The 24993-nt window shown below is 34.9% G+C and overlaps 1 protein-coding gene across 1 annotated transcript in view; it reads right to left on the bottom strand.

Moving 5' to 3' along the window:
• LOC145291946 (uncharacterized) overlaps positions 1–24313 on the bottom strand; it is a 145698-nt gene extending 121385 nt beyond the window's left edge. The window contains exon 1 of the mRNA XM_080137873.1: positions 23054–24313. Within this exon, the coding sequence (XP_079993999.1) occupies positions 23054–24073 (1020 nt within the window). The 5' untranslated portion in view covers positions 24074–24313. The remainder of the gene's footprint in view (positions 1–23053) is intronic.
• Between the last annotated feature and the right edge of the window lie 680 nt (positions 24314–24993).

Below are 24993 nucleotides of genomic sequence, written 5' to 3'. Positions count from 1 at the left end.
TTCTAAAGTTATTTGTTATTGTTAAATTAGTAACTATTTATTGTTACATTTTCGCGTCATTCGCTGCATAAAAAATGTGTTAAATAAAGAATAATGGGATGTATCCAACACTTATTTTCCATACTGTATATATATATATATATATATATATATATATATATATATATATATATATATATATATATATATATATATATATTAGGTTTGATCTCACAAATATATGTTAGATTTAATATAATAAGCGATAGAGAATTGTTTCTATAATAATAAATATGCAATCTGCATAAATTAAAATACCGTATTTAAGCGTATCTTACAACCGGCTGTAGATAAAAAATCAGATCATTAAAACTGCATGGGTGCAGATGTTTTCTCAGATTTTATCAGGCTTGATGAGATCCGAGATTGAAACCGGATTGCATTTATAAAACCATTAATTCTGTGTTTTTCTAGTCTCATGTTATTACTGTGTGGCCCTGGGGACATTTTATTGAAACCAATTCGATTAAGTGCTAATAAATACCAAGTTGCTATTGAATTATAATTATTCGCCTTTTGCACTATATACTCCATTATATATGAGGACATTGACTCAACTTTTGTTTCTGATTGGAATAGAAGCAAAGGGAAGTGTTCGTTAATGAATTTTTGATTGCACCCAAGGGTATGAAGTTTATCTGAACTTCGTTTATGAGTGAGCTGGTATGAGAGGAGAAACAGGGGTGCGGATTATGGATTAATGAGAGAGAGAGTGAGAGAGAGAGAGAGAGGGGGTGAGGCAGATCATACCTACACATTAATAATGCTAAAAGCAATTGTTCAAACAAATTCTCTGCAGGCAAATTGAACAGGGGTGTGTCTGGAAATCAAGAACAAACGAAATATACAAAGCTTACATCTTTTTCCCAAATTTTTCAAACTAATTTTTTCCTCATCACTAAACTTCTTCACAGAACAAGTAAAAAGAGACATTATTATTGTTTCCTATTTACTTGCCTCCCCACGAGGGCAGAGTTAGACACCAGGGTCGTTATTTTAAAGTAAAGAATTCCCTTATTAATTCTAGTCCCTTCTCTCCATGTGGGCAAACAAAAAATGTCCTTTTGCTCCCTCTTCAACTAGGAAACAGCAATAAGGTCCTCAGGCCAAGATCAAATTGTAGTATCTGCGTTCTTATGCTACAATTCAATTTTTTTGACCTCATTGGAGGAAAAATCCTTCACGACTGAGACAATTTTTTTTATTTTCGCTCTTTTTCTAAAGAGCAAAAATAAAAATGGTCTCAGTTCAACATTCAAGTAGAAAACAATTTATTGCCAGGAAATGGAGAGTAGTTTAGGATTGTCTTCTAGGGAGAAGTATCCTTATATCATGATTCAATAACAAACACCTATACATAATGTCTAGTAGGCATTCAAGCTCTCTCTCTCTCTCTCTCTCCATCTCTCTCTCTCTGTTTCTCTCTCTCTCGCTCACTCTCTCTCTCTCTCTGTTTTTCTAATTATGTCAGCCCCTTTAAGAAACTCGTTTCTTATCTTATGCACTTTCAGTTGAAATAAACAGTCGGCCAATTTAGCTCCTATGTGCAGATCATCATATAATGATTAGATCACTCTGACAGACGTTAAAAATCATTTAAAAAATAAATGTTTAAATTTCAACAATATTTCTCGCGGTTAACGGTGGCTGGTTGGTTGTTTTTTGTTTTACGGCATATCAACCCTTTTCGGGTTATTTAATGCCGAATCCAAAGATTTTGAAGAAAAATTTTTTAATAGAATATATTTGTTTTTTTTTAAAAGTCGGTTTGTATGTAACCCATAGTTGGGACTCTAATAGATACTACTACTCCGGGTCAGAGTGGACCTGGGAACAATGGCAATTAAAGGGTGGCTCGACACTCCCCAAAGCCCGCAAGTTGGGACCTCACCACTGGATATAATTTAAGGTCATATCCAGGACCGGTTAATGGTGATCGAATGGATTAGGTCCTTACTAATGAAGCCAGAGATGGCTTCTGTTGCCGGGTTCAGGTCTATCGATGAGTATTAATCATGACACATTGCACTGATGATTTCTAAAAGGATGAAACACTAGTGTCTGTCGTTATTTAATAATTACGAGATTTGTATTTCTCATACAAAAATACATTTGAATAGCACTTTGTTATTGTCTTTGTTTTCGTGTAATAAAAAGATGGCATAATCACGTTGACACACCGGTTCCCACTGGATCACTGAAGTTAAACAACGTTGAACCTGGTCAGTACTAAATGGGTGACCGTTTGAGACTTTCAGGTGCTGTCTGTTCTCTCTGCTCATCTCGACATTGTTTCCAGTCGTCGAGGACTTCTCCTTGCCACTGAACTCAAGCAATGCCGATTCAGGAGAAGTGTGGTTAGTGATTGTGCAACCCTTGCATCACAATTACATGTGCAGCTGCCCCTGCAGGGGGTATCCTTTGTCTTTCAAGACTGAAAGGAGGCATCGTAATAAAAATAAATCAACTTTTTGCTTTGTATCTGATACTTATTGCACCCAGTATATATATACATATATATATATATATATATATATATATATATATGTAAAGGTGTGTGTGTGTGTGTGTGCGTATTCATACATATGTAAACGTGTTCGTACATGTTTGCGTGCGATATGCAAATCTTAACATGTCAGTGCATGCTTCTGCACATAATTTATGCATCTATTCATTCGTGATGCACCTGCTAATACATGCATGTGCATGTTCATGGGTGTGTGTGTGTGTGTGTCAGTGTGTGTGTGTACATTTACCTGTGCGTGGGTGCGAATTCATACGTATTTGTTTATTTATATCTATGTGCATATTTTCACACAGAAAAAAAAAAAATCTTCATGCGCGTACCCGCAAATAGATCATACTCCAAACACCATGTAAATTGATCAATGACTTTTAAACGATTTCAAGTGAGTAATGGGAAATCGTAGGCATTACAAAATTGATCTGGCAAGGTCTAATTATTGTAGAGTTATCTTTCCCTTGTTTCTCTAAGATGGCGACGCAAGACTGTCCTGTTTTTGCTTATTCATAAAATTCCATTAGCCATGACTGGGTAGAAGTCTTAAGTAGTTTGCAATTGTATTCTTATCATTGCTTCCATTGAGGATTGAACCTTTAACCTCCAGAAGAGTGTCGCTTAAAACTGAATTTTACTTAGTACTTTATCTGTTACATCACAGGCCCTTGTGTAACAGAACCGCTGATGCATGTTAGCAGCAGCAGCCGCATAACATGTATGCAAATGACCAAGCCGGTGCGCAATCTGATGTCACAGCAGAGGAAGAGAAGGGAAAGAAAAAAAGGAGAGAGAAAGCGAGAAAAATGCACCACTTGGCGAGGACCAGAAGATAAACGCGCATCGGTGTGAGATGGATGTGTGGCTCTGTGGTGGCATGATAGACTTTTAAGCACGTGTGGAGATGGCAGGGTTTTGTTAACCACATAGCAGGCGAGATGAACAAAGAAGACCTTTAAAGCAAGATGCAATGCGTTAGTTCGAATAAAAACATGAATAAATAAATGCCTTTCATTTCAACTGAAAAAAAAATGATCAAACTTCTTTCCTTTTTTGTTACGTGTGGATTAACATGTAATGACACAGTTGAAGAAGATTAACGACTACGTTACACTTGCAGAAACGTTACGAGAATGATATGTAACACAGGAACAGTAGTCTAAATAATCCGGTCCTGGATATGACCTTAAACTATATCCGATGATGAAAGCTCAGCTTGCGGGCTTTGGGGAGTGTGGAGCCACCCTTTAATTGCCATTACTCCCAGGTCCATCCTGACCCGGAGTGGTAGTACCTATTAGGGTTTTAACTATGGGTTAAATAGAAACCGACTTGAAAACACAATATATATTCTATTAAAATATTTTTCTTCGAAATTACTGCATTCGACATTAAATAACCTGAAAAGGGTTGATATGCCGTAAAACAAGCAACCAAATAATCCAAATGATACATGGTAGAATTAAAATAAGAAATCTTAGGAAGTTGAACCAATATGAAATAGAAAGGGCAAAAGAAATACATAGATAGCGTTGAGAGATTTTTGTTTTGTTGAATCGGCATAGTATGACCTTTTTTTTTTTTTTTTTGATCGGCTTTATTCTGTTGTTGCTATTAGTTTCTCTAGTTCTTTCTAAAATTAATAAACTATAGTTGCTGAATATGAAATTATAGAAAAGAGTATTGTTAATTTAAAGTTTGGCGCTTCTAAAAAAACAACAAGAAAAACCTGTACAAAGAATCGATGTGGTTCAAAATCTATTATGTAACCCCATGAAAAGGTTCTTTTTAGAAACAAATAGACCGTATTTTCATTGTCTCACAAAGAACTTTCACACATGTCATCCAAGATCTTTCCTGGAAAACAGCCTGTAGTGTTCCCTGGAAGCTGAGAGACAACAAGTCTCCCCAGATTTCCAGTACTCTTCACCTCCTTCGATAATATTTGCAAATAAATTTGCATTATCGCAACAGCTGCTTGCCATTGATTTCTTGTTGGCAATGGCTATTGGTCTTCACTGGAATTTGAGTGGCAATAAGCCTCTCCAAGGTCTTTGTTCTCTTCACACTTATCCTGCAGAGATCTGGTCAGTGCTATCTTTTCGGTCTTTCCACCATCCTCCTTGACCCTACTTGGCTGTTTGGTCTCACTCTTTTTTGGGGTGGGGGTGGGGGGCAGTGATGTAGTAATGGGGGATGGGGGGGGGGGGGGTGGAGTTAGAGAACTTATAGATATGCGGCTTCATTGTTCTTGGTTCCATGTGGCGTTTCATGTTTGGCCTCTGCAGCAGTTTGTCTAGCTCATGCTTGTTGCACCTGTGTGTTAGTTTCCACATTCAAAGATTTTCTTAATATTTCAGCTGTTTTCATGATTGTTGTTCGTTGTACTTTTCCAGTCATTCCTTTGATTCCAATTTCTGCCATTCTTTTTTTTTTTTTTTAAAGTTTTTCAAGATTGTTCCTAGTGCTCCTACTATTATAGGTATTATCTTGAATTGTTTTTATCATCCTTATCCCTTTCAGCTATCTGGCTAGCTCTGTGTATTTGCTCCATATCTCCTTTTCTTTGATATTCGCCCCGTGGTCAGCTGGAACAGCAAAGTCTACGATTTGACAGGACGTTAATTGTTACGACATCTGGTCTTCTTGCTTGGATGGGTTCATCATCATCACCATCATCATCATCAAAGATTGCTATCTAATTCAATTTAAGGGTTTGTTGTATGTGCATAAACACATATAAATTAGATGGCCAGGCTGAAGAAAAAGACTCACCCCTTCTCTAGAAGCTCACAAAAAATAAGAAATATTAGGAGTTAGGTAGTTGATCCAGTATGAATTAGAAAGTTTTTTTTTTGTTGGGGGGGGGGTATCGGTTTCATTCTGTTGTTGACATTGGTTTCCCGATTTCTTTCTAAAATTAATGGACAAAACCTAACATGAAAGTGATACTATGTCGTCTGATGAAGCGAAAGTATGTTACCCCAGTGGATTAAATAGAGGGCTACATTCGAAATTCAATACAGATTGCCGAGTCCGACAAGAGACACCTGTAGAAGGTGGGAGGTTGCATCGGCCGAAACGTTGTAAGAATTATACTCAAAATGAAAACAGTAGTCCAAATAATATATGACGAGATTATATGTGGATTTTAATATTGGTAACGTGACATCAAAGTCGTGCAGGCTGTTTTGCTTGGAGAATTTATTTTACCTGTCCTTGGACGAGTATTCCTCTAGTATGTATATGATATGTGTGTATATTGGGCTTGTGGATGAGAAAGAGAAAAGTGCGGTTCATAAAAAGGTAAAGATAAAGAAACTTAGTTGATGAAGTCAATAGCGTTTAAGTGTCCCATCGGTCAGTAACCAGTGAACCATCTCCTCTGACATCTCACCTCTGGCTGCTGCCACTCGTATTTAGAGATTTCCTATCTTTTGCATTTCCTCATTAAAAAGAGATAAGAATTAAAATCAAATAAAAAAAATACAGATAGTGAGCTATTGATGGCAATATATATATATATATATATATATATATATATATATATATTAACGGATCGTGTTTTGGAGGAATATAAAAACTAAAAAGTAAAGCCAGCAGAGAGAAAGAGGTAGAAAGTAAGAGAACGAGAGAGATATGCAGAGAGGGAAAACAGAGAGAAAGAGGGAGAGAGAGAGTAAGGAAAGCAGAAAATGCAATAAAGAAAGAGAGGGAGCAGAGTAACAGAAAGGAAGAGGGAGAAAGAGCGAGAGGGAAACGTGTGTGTGTGTGTGTATATATATATATATATATATATATATATATATATATATATAAAGCTCAATGTCTGTTTGTGTATGTGTGTGTGTGTGTGTGTGTGTGTGTGTGTGCGTGTGTCTGGTCACGAATAGGCTCCTATATGGTTGACTATTTTAAAAAACTGATTACATATAATGATAGAAGATGTATCGAGACACTGGAATGGGTATGTTTGATCTGGCAGAACGGTGGTTCATTAAAATTGTGAGGTCTGCGTTCGCGCCTGGTCCACAAAGTATGGAAATAAAAAATTAAAAAAAAGAAGTGTTTTTGATGTAGATGTACATAAGAATACTTTGATAAGTATGTTTTAACTTAAATAGGGATGATATAATAAAATTGTGGGGTCTGCGTTCGCGCCTGGGCTCCATAGAATGAAAATTGGCACAAACTTTAATAAAGACTTTTCATATGTTTCTGCGTATGTATACTTTGATAATTATGTTTCAGTTTGAAGAAATATGGTATAATAAAATTATGGGGTGTTCGTTCGCGCATGACCTCCATAGAATCGAAATATGTCACAAAGCTTAACAAGGTTTTTTAATATAGACCCACAGAATATTGTGATAAGTGTTTCAGTGTGAACAGAGATTATATGTGGATTTTAATATTGGTAACGTGACATCAAAGTCGTGCAGGCTGTTTTGCTTGGAGAATTTATTTTACCTGTCCTTGGACGAGTATTCTTCTAGTATGTATATGATATGTGTGTATATTGGGCTTGTGGATGAGAAAGAGAAAAGTGCGGTTCATAAAAAGGTAAAGATAAAGAAACTTAGTTGATGAAGTCAATAGCGTTATAATAAGTTATGGGGTTTATCTATTTTATTTTTACTTTCATCATATTTTGATTTAGTTTTGATACCCCCAAATTCAAAGCTATCTCTTTACAGCCCTCCCTTTTCATAACCCATCATACTTTCATAAATCAGAGTCCATTTTCTGAAGGCTGTTTTTGAACCCAGTCAACGACGGATACTTTTGCTAGTATATATATATATATATATAACTCAGTATGTGTCTGTGTGTCAATCTGTCTCCATTTTTTCAAATTGCAACTCCCCCAAGAGTTGAGTCAAATGATTGCAGTTTTGTGGATTGTCGTTATATATATATATGTCATCCACATACAGTACTGTTCCGCTGTGTCACAGCTCATCAGTGTGGCTAGACAAGCGACTACCTCCAGCCAGGATCGAAACCCGATTGCCCAAACGACAGTTGGAGCTTCTAACTGTTGCGCTATATATGGCTGCTGCTATGCGGACAGTGAATTAACAATGTTTTGACATTGTCCAAATACCTAAGTTCAATTTGTTTACACAAAGAGCATGGCTTCATACGCTAATGGTAATTTGTGTATCACTTCCCAATATGCTCAACCTAAGATAGGAAGCATTATAGCCATCCACATATATATATATATATATATATATATATATATTCAGTAGAACCCCGGGATACAGTGGCCTTAGGATACGTTTTTTTCATGTTACAATGTGGAATACAATGTTTTTCCGGCCCCTGGTTATGGAATTTACCCCGCCTTACGGTGTTATTTATAATGTTATTTGATTATATACATGTCTATTATATACTGTATTGTATTCTGTAACTAATTTTTAACACGCATACACACATATATAAATAAATAAGAAACATATCTGAATACCCCACATACCAAATTTCAAGTCTGTAGATAAAAATTCGTTGAGTATATTGGTTGAGAAGTATCCTCATACACACATTCTCAATCATACTTCAAATAATAATTACTATTAAATATACAGCAAAGTTCCTTTAAATAGCTCAATAGTGCAAGACTAGAGCTATACACATGGAGTTGCTGTTAGCTATTAAATATAAGGAGAAGGTAAAATTTGTTGTTCCGTTTTTTTTAATGGCACATTTTTGGTCTGTTTTTTTTTTTTTTTAAAAAAAGAGAAGTTCACTTTTGAAATTTTCAAAGACTTTCACCATTCGGATTATATATTTACTGATTTATACGTGAAATATATTTTGGAAAAAAATAAATAGGTGTACGGAGCTTTGTCATTTAAATGCGGCATTAGGTTATCTGTTTTTTTTTTGTTCATACATGACGTCAGTTCAACATTGGCCTTCTTAATCTTAATGCTTTAAACAAACTACCTCTCCCTTATTCTATCTCTCTCTCCCCCTCTTTCTATCAATCTCTTTATTTTTTACCCAGCCACTTTCTACCCAGCCGATTTTTCTATAGCTAGACATGTACAAAAACATACAACTCTCATTTTTATACACGAACATTTGTAATTTAAATGTTGTCTTCGTCTGTCTGTTTTTTACATACGTCACATCCACCATCTCGGTTTCCTACATTGCTATCAACCTTCTTAAAAACTTAAAAAAATAAACAAATAAAAATTCGTTGTTTCGTTTCTATGGCATATTTTAGGTTTGTTTTCTTTTAGAAAAAGAGAGTTCTATCCTCGAAATTATCAACTACCTTTTACCATCATATTTTCTTATTTGTATGTGAAAGGGTTTTTTTTATACATATATATAAAATAAATAGATATACGAAGATTTGTCATTTAAATGCGACCTTCGGTTATCTGTTTTTTGTTCGTACGTGACGTCAGTTTACCATCGGCTTTCTTATTCTATCTCTCTCCCCCTTTCTATTGATCTCTTTCCTTGTTTCCCCAGCCCCTTCTTTTTCCTCCAACCAATCGATTCTTCTGTAGTTTCTGTAGACATACACACACCTACATACACATATACATACACATATACACATGCATACACACATACATACACATACACACATACATACAAACACACATAGATACACACACATACATACACACGCATACATGCACACACATACACACACATACATACACATACACACATACATACAACTCTCATTTATATAACAGATTCTCAGCGTAATAAGTCATTTCCTTTCCAAATTAGCATATAATAACACTGAAAATCCAAGCTCGCTACTCCTCAATAAAACCTTAATTCACAAAAGAATTACTTATTTCTTCTAAATTTTATTCATACAGGGCAACATCGATCAAAACATACCGACTTTGTGGGGGTTTGTTTTGTAGTTGATTTCTTTGTTAAACTTTTAGTTTGACATACAAACACAGACAACTGCACTTCATATAATAGATTATCGTTCCTGACATTCTCGTTCGCAGCGTTATTCACTAAGTGAGCATTCGTCTTAAGTAGGTGGAAGTCTCTGTCCAACCAACTTCCGGTTCTCCTCGACAACCATTGAGTTTGTTTTTACGCTTATTTGTAGTTACAGAAAGATTTGCTTCTCACAGAAAATCAGTTCACAATCATGCGTGTTGTTTATTTTTATATTTTTTATTTGTTTTTAAATGATTATACTTATAAACGAATGCCTATATTTTATTCATAAGTATTATTATTATTACTATTTCATATACATACACTTATAATATGAGATAATATATTACGCATATATATTTTAGTAGTTACTTCAACAGTTGAGTAGTAGTAGTAGTAGTATGAAAATATACTCACAACAAGTAAGCTACACAGAGGCGTTTGTATTTCATTCCCAGGATATATGATGAGAATGATGGAAATAGTATTCCGACAAAATAGAGAAAGAAAAAGGAACAAACCGAGTTATGTGTTCATCAACGTTTCATCTTCATTTAGAAATAAGTCTCTTTTGAGGAAGTCTTGAAATAAAGATGAAACGTTGATAAACACATAACTCGGTTTGTTCCTTTTTATTTCTCTCTCTCTCGACACACACACACACACACACACACACACACATATATATAATATAGATATTTCTGTGGAAATATTTTTTATTCACTTATATTTCCTTTTTATATATACCAATCCTTATTTAAGAAGCGTAATTACAGAGCATATAATGAATAAATGACAAAAGTCTATATTCCAAATTTCATAATGTTGACCATCGTACAATTTATTCCTTTAATTCAGTTGACATTCTTAACAGTATCCGTTTCGTATCACAATTCACTTAATTTATATATCAATCAATGAATCTATTTTGCCCTTAACTCATCAGAAGAAATAGCAACAATCAATCCACCAAAAGGAAATAAAATGCGTTTAGGCGTGATTAAAAAATCCGAAAATTGGAAGAGAAGCTGCAAATACCTTATTATTTGCTTACATTATGTCATTTTGAACTTTTTTCTAATTCTAATATCGATACTCAAAAAAGTTCCGATTTTTCCAATTCCCAATTCCGATTAATCGTCCCAACATTAATTTCTACAAATATCCTAAAATATTTACTTTGAATCATCCCTGACGATGGTATTTGACAGATCTGAATACATTCGATTCAAAAATGACTATGGCAGTTACATCAGCCAGTTCTTGCTAGTAACAAGAATAAGAAAATAATTTAAATGGATGTTGGCAACTTTTCCGTGGTCTCCATGAAAGAATCGGTGAAATCAATGCCAATAATAGAATCAAACCAGACACACACACACAAAAAATTGCTGATTCGTATAAATTTGCTTTTATGCTAACTCAAGGAATTAAAACAAAATAAATAAAAATTTCAGTGTTAAACAATGAAACGTATTTTGTTTTAATTCTACAAGAAATTCAAGAACCTTTTTTTTTTTATTCTTCCTGATTCAGGAAAGTCTGCAGAATCCTATTACCAAAATATGGCGGGAATTACAAGACTATATTGGTTTTCTTAGGCTTTCACATTTTTTTTCTCATACGCGGCTCAGTTAGTTAACTTCCACATCACACTCCGCCCTCCTTATGTGCGTGCCTGAAAACTTTTAACCAATCAGATCCTTCATTTAAAAATATGGGTGTGTCTTGTTTAACATTCTGCATTTCTAAGTATGTTTGCTTCTTTTCCTTTCTTTCCTTTTCAACCACCAACAGCAACAACAACCTGTTGCTGTGTAATGTAGGACTGGTTAATGCAACAGGCAAGCCACGTCAGAGTTTGAAACGCGGACAATAACACCAAAACAAAACAAAACAAAACTTAGGAAAACACAACAATCTGGTTTTGTTTATGTTAGGTCAAAATTTCGTTCTTAGATACGACAAGAGCGCATTCTAGAAAACGGAGTCATTAAATCTGTCAGTGATATTGGACAAGAAGGAGAAAAAAGCAACCTTAGTAGAAGTCAATGCCCCTCTCCTCATGATACTGGCTTAAACAGAACTAAGAGGGAAAAGATAACGAAATAACAAGGTCTTATGTACAATATGAAAAGAAATTGGAATCTTAGGGAGATCTCCATCATTCTAATAATTATAGGAAAAACTGGGCCCATTAAAAAGAATTTAAAAAACTACCTGGTAAATATACCTGGTGAATCAAGTGCAAGAGAGATACAAACAATTGTATTTAAAGGGACCGTTAGAATCTTATGAAGATCTCTTGGTTGGAATATATGAGATAGCAGGTGAATGTCTGTAATCCGGTAGGATGCCCCATCACCAGCTAGAACAAAAATAATTATAAAATTGAAAAAAAAAAAAAGAAATAAATGAGACTTTACTTTTGATTAAAAAACATACAAAAGAAATACCGCCTTAACCACCGATTACTATGCCGAAATAGCAACTAACTAGAAAGATATCGGGAAAATCAACGCCAACAAAATAATGCTCTACGAAATGAACGAATGAATTTTAGGACCAAACCCTTTTGAGCATACTACATTTGCACAGAATGACTTTCAAATATCCACTTGATTTTGTAGGATGGTTAAAGCATTAATTTATACGAAATAGAAAAACTAGTTGAACATGTATCCCGGCATTGCCTGGAGAAATACTTTGGCTTATAGGATATAGTCAAAACAATCATCTATAATATAAATCTCACATGTCTGCTTAAATCTATGTATGTATGCCTAAAACTTTCGACAGAGGCGACAGATTTTCACGAGATTGGTATCGTTTTGAAGCTCGACCTTTTGGACGACAAATATTGAAAAATTGGCCCAAAACATTAATTCCTTCACCCTTAACTTGGCCCTTTTCTGCAGGGAAGGGTCGTTTTTTGTTGTTGCTATTTTCAAAAGTCATCCCCTCTTTTCGATTGACTAGCCTTAATTTAAACCTTCGCTACTTCCGATTTGGCAATGGACGCAACGGCAAAGACGTCATTTTTTTTTTCACATTCTTTTCCTCCTTTGTGGTACGGGTTCAAGTTTGCCTGCCTACTACCACTTTTTTTTTAAATTTTATTTTTCTGCTCAACACACACCTCCACACACCTGGGCAACGCCGGCCACCCAGGCTAGTTTATACTAAAACTGGAAAGGAGACTCGATGTTCTTCGGGATTGAATAAGAATTTTCCACACTTCCAATACTTTTATTGTCATTGAAATCGATGAAATTACCCATTTTTTAATCGATGGATTGCTTGCTCCAGTTGAGGACCAACCACGGTGTACCGTGAGAAGGCTTCATATGCCTCCCTGCAGTGACTTGGTTCACAATACATTGCAGTCTACATTGCAGTGGAAGCGTACTGGGCCCATAACCTGTTAAGTTTTGAGACATTGTGTTGAACAAAGATGGCGACGTAGTTCAGATCAGTAACCAAGATGGCGGCCAAGAATCAAATGCGGTCCATGGCATAATTAACCTGTTAAGTTCTGAGATATTGTGTTGAACAAAGATGGTGGCGTAGTTCAGATCAGTAACCAAGATGGCGGCCAAGAATCAAATGCGGTCCGTGCCGTAGTTAACGGCGAATTGATTGAATCTAAAATTCGACAATTTTTATGATAATTTTTAAACGTTTTCATTGGTTGTTTAGCACAGCCGTTGGTTATAAAAATGAGTGGCGAATCCATTCGTCTCATACCCCCATCAGGAGTCAAAAACATTTTACAAGAGAACTTACTGTTGGTTTTATAAAATCATTTTTATATAATGGCTTGAATTAAAGTTTAAAATGCAAAAGTCAAGTATCATGGTTCAGTTGTGTTCTAAACAGAAACGTTCATTTCGAACATACCATGCCCCTTTCTTATCAAAGAACTTACTGTTGATTTTGTACACTGGGCATTTCTGCTTGTGCAATGATAAAACTTCTCAAATGCACTTGTAGTGTAAGGTCAAAATCAGACAGTTCCTTCTTTAATCGGATCTTTTCGATTATTGATTTTTGATACTTATCAGAGGCATCCCAATAAAAAACCTATTTAAGAACATTCCTAGATGTATAAAGTACATTTGTGTGAAATTTCCAAAGATATCTGCCCAGCCGTTTAAGAGTTCATAGGGAACCAACTCAGAGAGATTCAGATAAGTATATATATATATATATATATATATATATATATATATATAAAATGGATTGTCCTATTGATTTTTACGTATGAGTTTACGCCACAGCAACCAAGGTGTTTGGAAATTCATACAAATAATTTATTTATAGTGGTGAAGGCTTTGTGTAGAACCAACCACACTTTTGGGTAATACTGCTAATCTTTGCCAGTGCAAATGACTGCCACAAGACAAAGTCTTGTGATACTGTGTTCCACATACGAAAACCTATTAGAACGAAAATGTTTGCGGAGATTCCATCTAATGCTAAGCACATGGAAGAAAGAAAGTTTTTTTACAGGGTGAAATGATAAAATTGTCGCACTAAAAAGACGACATGATTCCATTTCTGTTTGATGAAAACTGGTTTTCTTTTATGTTGCGGACCATCTGCTAGCTGGCCAGTTCTGTACAAATCCCAAGAAAGTCGTCTAGCATGTCTGAAAGTTAAACAATACACCAGACCATAATCTGTTGTACTACTTCAGTTGGTCATGCGTCGAGAACATCACCAACATGACCTCCCACAACACCAAAGGCAGCCTGATCGCTACCATCCGCTGAGTATTTGCCAAGCTCCTGTCGGCGCTTGTGGAAAAGGCATGCTCCCATTTCCAGACCCATATCAAGGTGGTGATTGAGGCTGAAGGAGGCTACATTGAATAGATATCAGCTCTACTATATAATTAAATTACCTGAATGGATTTTTTTCAATAAAAGTTTTAAAATAAAGCTGTAGTATTGTTTTCTTTAGGGCGACAAATTTATGGTTCCACTCCGTATGTTTAACAAACTAATTCAAATTTCTGGCATAGAAGGGAAGAACCAAAACACATGGGAGCAAATATAGGAAATGGTTGAGTTTACTATCAAAGTTCCTTGCACCTTGATTTTTTGGCTACGAGCAAAGTGTAGTAGCTGTTCTTATTATACTACATTTCACCTGTTCTGTCTTTGCCTAGTGAAGAAAAAATCTTTCTAAGGATCTGGGATGTAATGGATAAAGTACTCTGTAAAATTCAGTTCCAAGTTACACTCTTATGCGGTTCAAGGTTCAATCCTCAGTGCAGGCAACACTCGAAATACAATTACAAATTACTTAAGACTTGTACTCAGACATGGCTGACGGAATGAGAAAATGCTACCTCTGTGGATTAAATAAAGGGGTTTGTTCCAAATTCCACGTAGATTTTTGAGTTTGACAGAAAAATTCTAGAGTTCAAGAAGATACATCTGAAGAAGGTCGGAGATTACATCGACCGAAACGTTATAAGAAAAACACTCAAGATGAAACAACTCTCAAGTTCCGACGGACATTATCACCGTTCACGCATGAAAAAAAGATCTCCCGATTAGCAAAGCTGATGAGTGATGATTAATCTCCTGTCCTTAAAGTATTTCCGACTTCACTCATTTTGAAATGAATTGTTCCTAAATTCAATTATGTTGGGGAGGAAGTGGGGTTGTATCGGGGAGGAGGGGGGCCTTTGATGTTGGGATGTTTTTTTTATTTGAAGAAAAAATGTTTTTCTTAATTTTAAGAACACACATGAACCATGATACTTGAAAATGACGGTTAGAATCCTAAAAAGAAAAAAAAAAAAAAAAAGGAAGATCTTTCGGTTTTAAGACTCTGAAAAAGTAGGTAAATGTCTGGCATCCGGTAGAATCCCCCATCACCAGCAAAAAAAAAAAAGAAAAAAAAAGGGAGGAATAAATGGAAAATCTTTAAATTTCATTTGAGCCAAAAATTAATTTCCATCCGTTAATTGAAAACCTTTAAAATCCAAACATTCACAACAAACACTCGTTTAGCTACAATCACTGCCAACTGTTTCCCTTCCTCTCCATCTGTGCTTAAAACTAAATGCAAGTTCCATGAACAAAGTTTCTTTCCTAGAACTGGCCGCCTGTGGAACTTTATACAGCTGGGCTGCTTTCCAGCTGATTACAACATGGTTGTTTTCAAGCCCAATGTAAACAAGTTCTTGTTGAGCCGTAAATAATTAAATAATCAAATTCTACCCACTAACAATCACTTCGCTATTGTCTTTAATCTCCTGACATTAACCTTTATCGTTGAGTGGCCTTTGGGCCTTGATGAGCGGGGGTTCTCTTGTAAGAAAGAAAATGAAGTTACTTTTGAATGTTTAAGTCTACAATATAAATATAGTGTCAGCCATTAACTCTGATATTATCTTTAAAAAAAAAAAAAGAAAGAAAATAATGGTCGCCTAAGGGATTTCTTCAAAACCGTGGGAAATTCGAAAGCGATTTTGAAACTTGATATGGTATGGAGAGTATTTAATGTCTAAGGTTTTTATGTGAAACTCAAGTATTTCGTTAGTATGCGTTTTTTCTGTTTTTTTTCTTCTTTTTTTAAGAATCATTTGTTTAAATTAATAATTAGAAAGAAAAATTAAAAAACAGCATGTTATTTAAAAAAAAAAAAATCTTATTTTGTTCTAGCTGGAGATAGGATATCTTACCGTATACCAGTCATTTCACTCACTACCTCATACGTACATTCAAACCGAGAGATCCTTTTAAGATGCTGTTTAGTTTTCTCCCACTGCAAGAACTTAGACACCAGGGTCAGAAAGTGAGATTGAGAAGTCAGCGTCCCAGAGGATTGCAAAAAATATGCCTGGGCAGCCCTGTCGGTATTTCCTGATCAGGGCGCCTCAGGCCATTAGCAATACACTAACCCCTTTTCAAAGAGTGAAGGCAAAGCCTGGGAGGGTGGACCTCCTAGAACTGCACAGAACTAAACTTCCACCACAAAACCGACAGGGACCGGATCATTACAGGAATGGTCTAATCTCTGTTGATTTTGAGGGCCCAGGATACAAATTCCTCGCCGAGATTTAAGATTCTAAACAGAAGGCTAATCCTTCGCGACTGATGCAATTTTAATTTTTGGACCAATCCAGAGAGAAGCTGGGTTCTTATTTAGAATTCAACCAAATTAAAAAAAAAACAAAACAAAAATTTTTATGATGTACGTATCTGTCGCGGAACGAAGATGTCATATTTAAAAAATCACGTAAATTGACGAAGTAATTTTATTTCTTACTAAGAAAATCAAATTTTATGAGTCAGCAAAAACGGACTATCTCGCGACCGCGTCACCATCTGGAATAAACAAGGCTAGATAAGTCCACAATAATCCTTACTTGTGCGTTCAGCTTCGTAATGCTGAAGATTTCACATTAATCGCTTTGAATCTTTAAAAAAATTCTTTATAAAAATAAAGATACTTGTTCAGTTTACGTAGTTTTTGGAATATGACATTTTGTTCTGTGACATGTACATACATTATAATTTTTTTCAGGTTAGATTCTACCGAATAACAACTCAAGATCAAAGTGTAGTATCTGTTCTTCAGATGCTACACTTCAATTTCTTGTTCTCTGTCAGTGGGGGACAAATCCTTCACTGACTGGGACAATTTTAAATTTTTGTTCCTTTTCTCCACGTTAAAAAACGACCCTGGCGTCTAACTCTGTCCCGTGGGGAGGCATTGTAAATAGGAATAACTGGGAGCTGGATCTTGTGTCACACCCAGTCCTTGTGGGAATACGAAAAATAGATCCAGACAAACGAAAACTGATTGTAAAATTGTATTGATAAATGGGAAGTCACGTGTCAAAGAAACACAGTATTTCTCGAAGGAGCCCCTATTGTATAAATGAACCGTCTAGCGTTTCATGAGAAAACCCCCCGAAAAAGATTCACAGTCGATCGTTCAATTAATTACAGTCGCGTAGATTTCAGTTGGCAGTTGCGTGTGTGTATATATTATTATTCTCTAGTGGTTTAAGCCCGAGTTAAGAGGCAGCCCGAGGGGTGGGGGTATTTGTACGAGGAAGGAGGAAGGCAATTCGTCACCCATCAACAGGTTACTTCTCCTGTGTAAAAAGAAACCCGGCTGAAACTAGGTTGGGCTGACAAGTACAAGAGAGCTAATACACTTAGGGGTAACTGTTTCCCACGGTCTCTCTTAAGAGGCGGACAGGTATCTCCACATTCCTTGGGAGCGGGTTGCGGGTCAATAGTCAGACGAGGGGAGGGGGATGTAAGAAATTGTTTTTAAGGTACGGGCAGTATAGGCGTTGGGTGTCCGCTGGGGAGATATATACCAACAAGTGAAACTATGAATTTTGATTTGTTTGTTTCATTTTTAATTATGTTGAAATGAAAATTAAACAAAAAAAAAAAACAAAAAAAAACAAAAAAACAAGAAAACCAACAAAAAACAACGCAATGACAAGACAAGTCTTTTTTTTCTTCTTTTATAAGTATTAATAATACTAGCAGTAGTTAACCCAGTGTTGTCCAAGTGGAGACTTTTTTTTTTTTTTTTTAAATAGGAGTTTTTTTTTCATTTTGTATTACTGTGACATATATTGGGTGGGTTTCTATAAGCATTTTGTTTAATTTTTTTGTTTTTGAGCGCTTGAACCCTCTCATGTCGGCCATTTTTTTCTTGTTCTCACAACACCAGATACTACTTGTTTTTCGAACCGAATAAACGCTTTAAAATGAGTTAAAACACTAAACACTTATCCAGCTAGGTAGAAGAGTAACTTGTATTGCCTTTAATAACATTTATATGTTAGATAGGCCCTGGATATGACCTTAAGCTATATCCAGTGGTGTGGTGAGGCCCCAGCTTGCGGGCTTTGGGGAGTGTGGAGCCAACCTTTAATTGCCATTGCTCCCAAGTCCCCTCCGACTCGGAGTGGTAGTACCTGTTAGGGTACCAACTATGGGTTAAATAGAAACCGACTTGAAAACAACAAATATATTCTATTAAAAATTTTTTCTTCAAAATCTTTGGATTCGGCATTAAATAACCTGAAAAGGGTTGATATGCCGTAAAACAAAAACACCGAACTTTATTTATTTATTTATTTTTTATTTATTTATTTATTTTTTATTTATTTATTTTTTTAAATTTATTTTTATTTATTTATTTTTTTAAATTTATTTTTATTTATTTATTTATTTATTTTTTATCATCTTTTGGTTTTGTTGTCCTTAGCAAAAAAAAAAAAAAATAAATAAATAAATTAAAAAAAAAGCCAGTTTTTCTGTTCTTTTAATTTTCGATTTCAATAAATACTCGACAATCATTACCATTGCGGACATAAATTTACTTTAAAGGACATATCATTGTGGAAATTAGTCAAAAAAACAATTTATTTTGGTTTAGCAACCCATTCGTGGCCTATTTGCGTCAAACTATTTAATAGAGGTTTTAAGCCTTTGCAGTTTCGTAAATATCGGATCCTGAGAGGTGTAAAGGGCAAATAAAATGGCTACTTTTTTTTTCATATCCGATATTTACGAAGACTGTTGTCTAGTATAACCAACAAAAACGAAAAAAATGGTAATGTATATATATATATATATATATATATATATATATATATATATATATATATATATATATATATATATATATATACAATGGAGAGGGGAGGGGGACATGTAAGAATGTGCCCACCCCCTAAAAATGTGTGTGTGTGTGTGTGTGTTTTTTTACCTATTGAAAAATTTTTTTACCGACGATTATCAGAGGTTACAGACTTAAATATCATATTAGCCTAAAAAAAAAATAAATAAATAAATGACTTTTAAGAAGGGGGTTCACTTTCTCATTATATAACGTTCTAATCACGTGACACGTCGGTAAAGAAATGGACAGTAAGTCAGGTAGCAATGAAGTAGAACGTTATAACGAGAAAGTGAACCCCTTCTAAAAAGTCATTAAATTTATTTTTTTTTCAAATTTTTTTCTGCTATTATGATACTTAAGGCTGTAATCTATGATAATCGTTGCAACAATTAAAAAAAAAAAAAAGCTGTAAAACACGAATTTATATGGGTCACTCTCGTATGGGTCCGCCATATAATGTTACCAAAGGCAATGTAAGTTACTCTTCGACATACCGGAATATTTTTTTCCGTGTTTGAACTTGAAATACAAGTAGTGTCCAGTGTTAAATTAGAACAATGAAAAACGACTGACATGATATTCGCATCCGGGGAGTCTCAATAATCGCTCAAAATCGAAAATTAGACAAAATACTGGTCACAACCCACCAAACAAATGTCGCCAGTCATAATGTTCTATCAGCATTTTGTTTTTAGGCGATTCTCGAGACTTCACAGATTAACGTATGGTCGTATGCCTACCATTTTTTCTTGTTTTAACTTAAAGACTCTACATTACTTGTGTTTCAAATTAAATAAATCCTTTAAAATAAGTTAAAAAAAAACCTTATTCAAGTAGGTAGAAGAGTAATTTATGAATTGAAGTTTCAAGACAAAATTATTATGTCCAGTTTGTGCTTATGACACAAAAGTAAAGCTTTAATGTCCATCCACGCCCCTGTCGTACCAAAGATATACTAATTTACAAAGTTAATAAACTAGTTAGTTAAATAGGTTAATTCCTATTTCAGTCACCTAAATTATTTTTTTTATTTAAACCACGTCGTAATAAAAAAAAACAACAACAACAGTAAAAACATGTTATAGAAGTGAAACGTCCAAATGAAAAGTAAATCCGAAGAGTATAGTCTCCATCCTTATAAATAAGTCGAGAAAGAGGCTAGCTAAGGAACGACGATAACCGAAGTTCATAGGTTTTTTTTTTAGTTAAAAACGGGTTTGTTAACGGGAGTTAGCGTTCTTCCTTAGCTAGCCGCTTCCTTGATTTGTTTATAAAGATGGCTATTCTACTTTTCTGACCTAGTTTTCATTTCGCCATCATTTTGGGGGTAAAAATGTAACAAGACAGACTGCAATTATGCCACCCCCCGTTTATTTTGTCTATTATTCATTATAACTTGAAATTTTGTTCCGAAACTATTTTGATTAAAATTAATTTTCTGTTTTATCATTTTTCGTAGGTCTCGGATATTTTACTAATTTCGACATGACAATTAAGTAGATACCATACCATTGATTCAAATTGAAATTCAATACTTCGATTTTCTGTTCTATTTCTGAAGAAGCGCCCTCATAAAATTAGATTTTTTTTCTCACTAAGAGAGGAACGAATGTCTCGCATCGCCATCTTGTAAAGAATCTCAAGAAACAAGGGAGATAATTGTCTTCGAAAACTGTTTTCATTAAGAATTAATTTTCTACCTTATCGTTTTTTGTAATTTTTGGATATGCTCATTACTGTGGCATGACAAATAGATACCATTGGTTTTACTTGAAAGTCCATATTTAAAATTTCGCTCTAATAACGAAAAAGCGCCATTTTTTTCTTTACTTTTTTTTTTTTTTTAATATAAGAACCTAATTTGATAGAAACAAAAGATGTTATGTATCCAGAATACGTCCCAATCTCCGGCAATCTCACATCGACGTCTTTCGGCAAGTTATGCAAGCAAAATTACGAAAATTCATCGAGTAGGAATTATTTATAGCCAAAGTAATTTTAATGGAAAACTGAGGCACCTGGCATTTTCCCCAAGATTTGAACACCTTGAAGATTCCGAATACAGGGGACATCTGTAACCCCCTTTTCGCTATTGTGAGGGCTGGTGTTTTATTTTAGTCTATGGCAATAGATATTTTCGTTTATTAAAAACACAACAGCAATTGTTCTACTCAATGAATTTTCGTAATTTTGGAATATATTACTAATTTCGACACAATTAAATAAGTATTATTCGGACCTATACAAGAGTGCCCCCCCTGAAAGATGTGTGTTTTTTACCTTTTTTTTCTTCCGACGATTATCATAAACTGGACTACCTGGGACCCGTTGGGTCAGTATGTTATATTAGCTATGGAATTAATGTATGAGCGTGACACTTGTGACTTAAATAAAATAGTTTTTGTAACATAACAGGATCATTTGTATGAAAGTATATTAAAATGAAAAAAGAATATACATAAATTTTTATGAGTCGTTTTGTTTATAATTGATTATTTTTGAAAAAAAAAAAAAAAGAAGAAGACTTACAGCCATTGAATTATAAATGGTTTGCCATCCTTATAGGTAAATGTGCACTGAACAGATACCATAATACTTAAAGTTAAATTCAAATTTTGATATATCTTTTAATTTAAACGCGAAAAAACAAAAAAAAAACAAAGAACAAACAATTGGGACACTGAAAGCGTACACAATAAAACAATACGTTTTATTGTCGCGTTGATTATTTATTTGTAATGCAATTAAAAAAACCATATTTTCGGGGTTATTTATTTATGTTGATAGTGTAGAAGAAAATGTATGAATGTTTTTTAAGAAAGGTGTATGAAAAAATGGAGAATAAATTAAAAAATAGGTAAATCGCCGTTGTAAAATGCTCGTATGGTTGCCAACGGGTTAAAGTAAATTTATTTGTAAGAAAATTACGTTAAAATGACTTAAACGTAATACGGAAATGAACGATGTAAAAAAAAAATGCAGAAAGTATTAACAATCGTTTATTTGGATAATTTAAATGGGGGAAAACAATTGGGATGCTGAAAACGTATACAGTAAAACAATACGTTATATTGTCGCGTTGATTATTTGTTTATGTGCGCTTGCGCCACCGGAAGTCGTAAATCGGATGTTGGATTACAACACCCGTTACAAGGTCATTTGAGTTTTATAATTATATAGATTACAGGTTTAAGTATCATATTAGCAGAAAAAAATTAGAAAAAAAATATAGTGACTTTAAGAAGGGGTTCTAATCACGGGACATGTCGGTAAAGAAATGTACTATAAGGTCAGGTAGCAATGAAGTAGAATGCTACAATGAGAAAGTGATCACCTTCTTAAAAGTTATTAAATTTACTTTTTTTTTTTCAAATTTTTCCTGCGTCTCTGATAAGTGCCGGAAAAAAGGTTTTAAAAAAATAACAAACAAACAACAACAGGTGTAAAACACGAATTTTTAGGGGGTCGGCAGCGGCACTCTCGGACAGATCCGACAAGTATTGTTGCTTTTGCTTAAAACTACATATATATAAAAAATTGATCTCTCGACTCTGTCTTAAGAACCAAAGTAAGTGTTGCAATTATTTACAAAAAAAAAAAAAAAAAAAGAAAAAATTACAATTTTAATGTGTTTTTATTTTAGAAAGAAAGAAAACTATTTCGTTTTATTTCGTTATTTATTTCGTTTCATGTTTCAGTTCCGGTTCCGTATTTTCGCTCTTAAATCAATTTTCAGACGAATTATTTTTTCGCAGCAGCGAGTAAATCTTTAGTCAACATTACTTGTTAGTCTATTAATAAATGAATAAATAAATGAATAAATATATATATATATATATATATATATATATATATATATATATATATATATATAAAACTTACCTGATCTTTGGCAAACTGGAACCACGTATCCAAAACTAATTTCAACCGTTTTTCATGGAATTTTTGGGTTGTTTTGACGCTGATAAAAATGTCATTAAGCGTCGTGGGTCTTTCGTTTATTTGGACCGATGAAAGTGATGAAGATGAGGAGGAAACTGATGATGATGATGATGATGATGATGATGATGATGATGATGGGGTAGATGATGATGATGGAGAATGAGGAAGTATAAATCTTTGTCGAAATTTTAAAGATTGTCTTAATTTCGATGTGGGGTGTAGCCGATCTAGCAATGTATTTTTATGATTGTCGTCCGTGTTTCTTTCCGGGCTAGACCGACTTTTCTCCATTTTTTGTACATAAGACCCTTGTGGTTGCTGTTTTAAAGCCCCCTGTCGCCTTTTCAGTGTAATTCCGGGTACCACATTGAGTAGGGGAACTTGCCCTTCTTCACTCTGGTGTTCGTAAATCACCTTTGTGCTTGCTCTTCTTTTTTTCTTCCGGGTTTGTAGATCGAGCAACGAACGTGTATCACCCGAATCAACAGGTTGATTAGACCTCCAAAAAAAGTTAGGTAGACGCCTCGGGACAGCGACGGGGTCCCCTAAGATATTCCAGATCTTTAAAGGGGCCCCGGTTACACCGCGCAAATCCCTTCCGGGAATCACCACAGCTTCGTAGTCGACACCGATGTTGGAATCCGGGGCTTCAATTCTTAAGTCCTCAACATCCCGGTTGTGGAAACGGTGTTGTTTTTGTTGGGCCTGCCATGAAGAGGCAGAAGAAGAAAGGCCTCCGAGGAAACCCTGTCTCCATTGGATCAAATAGGCATTGAAATAAACGAAGTTAAAGAAGAAAATGCAGGCAACAAGGGCAGAGCCCTGCACGGCTTTTCGTAGAGTAACGCGCATTGCCCCCCTCTTCTTGTGGTGGTGCCCGTCGCAAGCTGCATCTGAGGTGCTAGTCGAATCGCAAGGTGCTCTGTAGTAATCGCAAAGTGGAGAGTGAAGAGACGACATGTAAACACGTCCGCACGTCAAACGCGATCCGTCGCCTTCTCTCACTTGTTGTGGCTGCGAGAAGAAATGGACGATTAGAAGGAAGGGAAAAAGGACGGTGAAAAAAAAAAAATAAATAAATAAACGCAGTCGACAAAATGCTGAACTGAACAGGACAAGAAACTCAACAGCCACTCGTTCAGCCTAAACTCTTTCTCCCACTCCCTTTGTCATTATGTACAGCGAAAACACTCACACTCCTTCTCTTTTCCTCCCCATCTCTCTGTGTTTCTCTATCCCTTTCTTTCTTTCGCTCTCTCACACACACACACACACACACACACACACACACACACACACACACACACACACACACACACGTTCTCCATCTACAGGAATGTCAGCGCTAGGCAAAGCAAAGCAAAAACCATGGGAAAATGACCATTCAATACTTGTGACCTCTTTGACATGTTCGAGGTCAATTAGGTCAGGGTGTCAGAAGGGTCAAGACGCATGCGTATTTTCATGGCGCTGCATTTAAATTCGTCAAGTAAACGCAATTTGGTGAATCAGAAGAATAGGCGACTCGGAGTCCGCAGCAAACGGTCTCAGATGAAAAATTGTCTTATTTCTCAAAAATGGATAAATAAATAAATAAAAAATAAATATAAAAAAATATTTCATATATTTTTATAATACTAAAAACAAATTAAAAATAGTGAAACTAGCATAATAAATAAATTATTATTTTATGCAAAAAAAAAAAAAAAATTAATAAAGTATAATGCGATTCTTTTTAGCTGACACTGTTTGCTGCGGACTTCGAGTCGTCTGTTCTTCTGATTCCTTTGTATTTTACCTTGTTTTCCAAAAAGAAAAATGGTGTTTGTTTGGATAGAGTCGATGGATCGATTTTTGAAAATATGTCCTTTTAAGTAAAA

This window comes from Euprymna scolopes, chromosome 13 (genome assembly GCF_053919585.1).
Source record: "Euprymna scolopes isolate OS-2025 chromosome 13, ASM5391958v1, whole genome shotgun sequence".
NCBI classification, from domain to species: Eukaryota; Metazoa; Mollusca; class Cephalopoda; order Sepiida; family Sepiolidae; genus Euprymna; species Euprymna scolopes.
The sequence above is the reverse complement of the archived record's forward strand: the minus strand, read 5'-3'. Positions and strand labels throughout refer to the sequence as shown.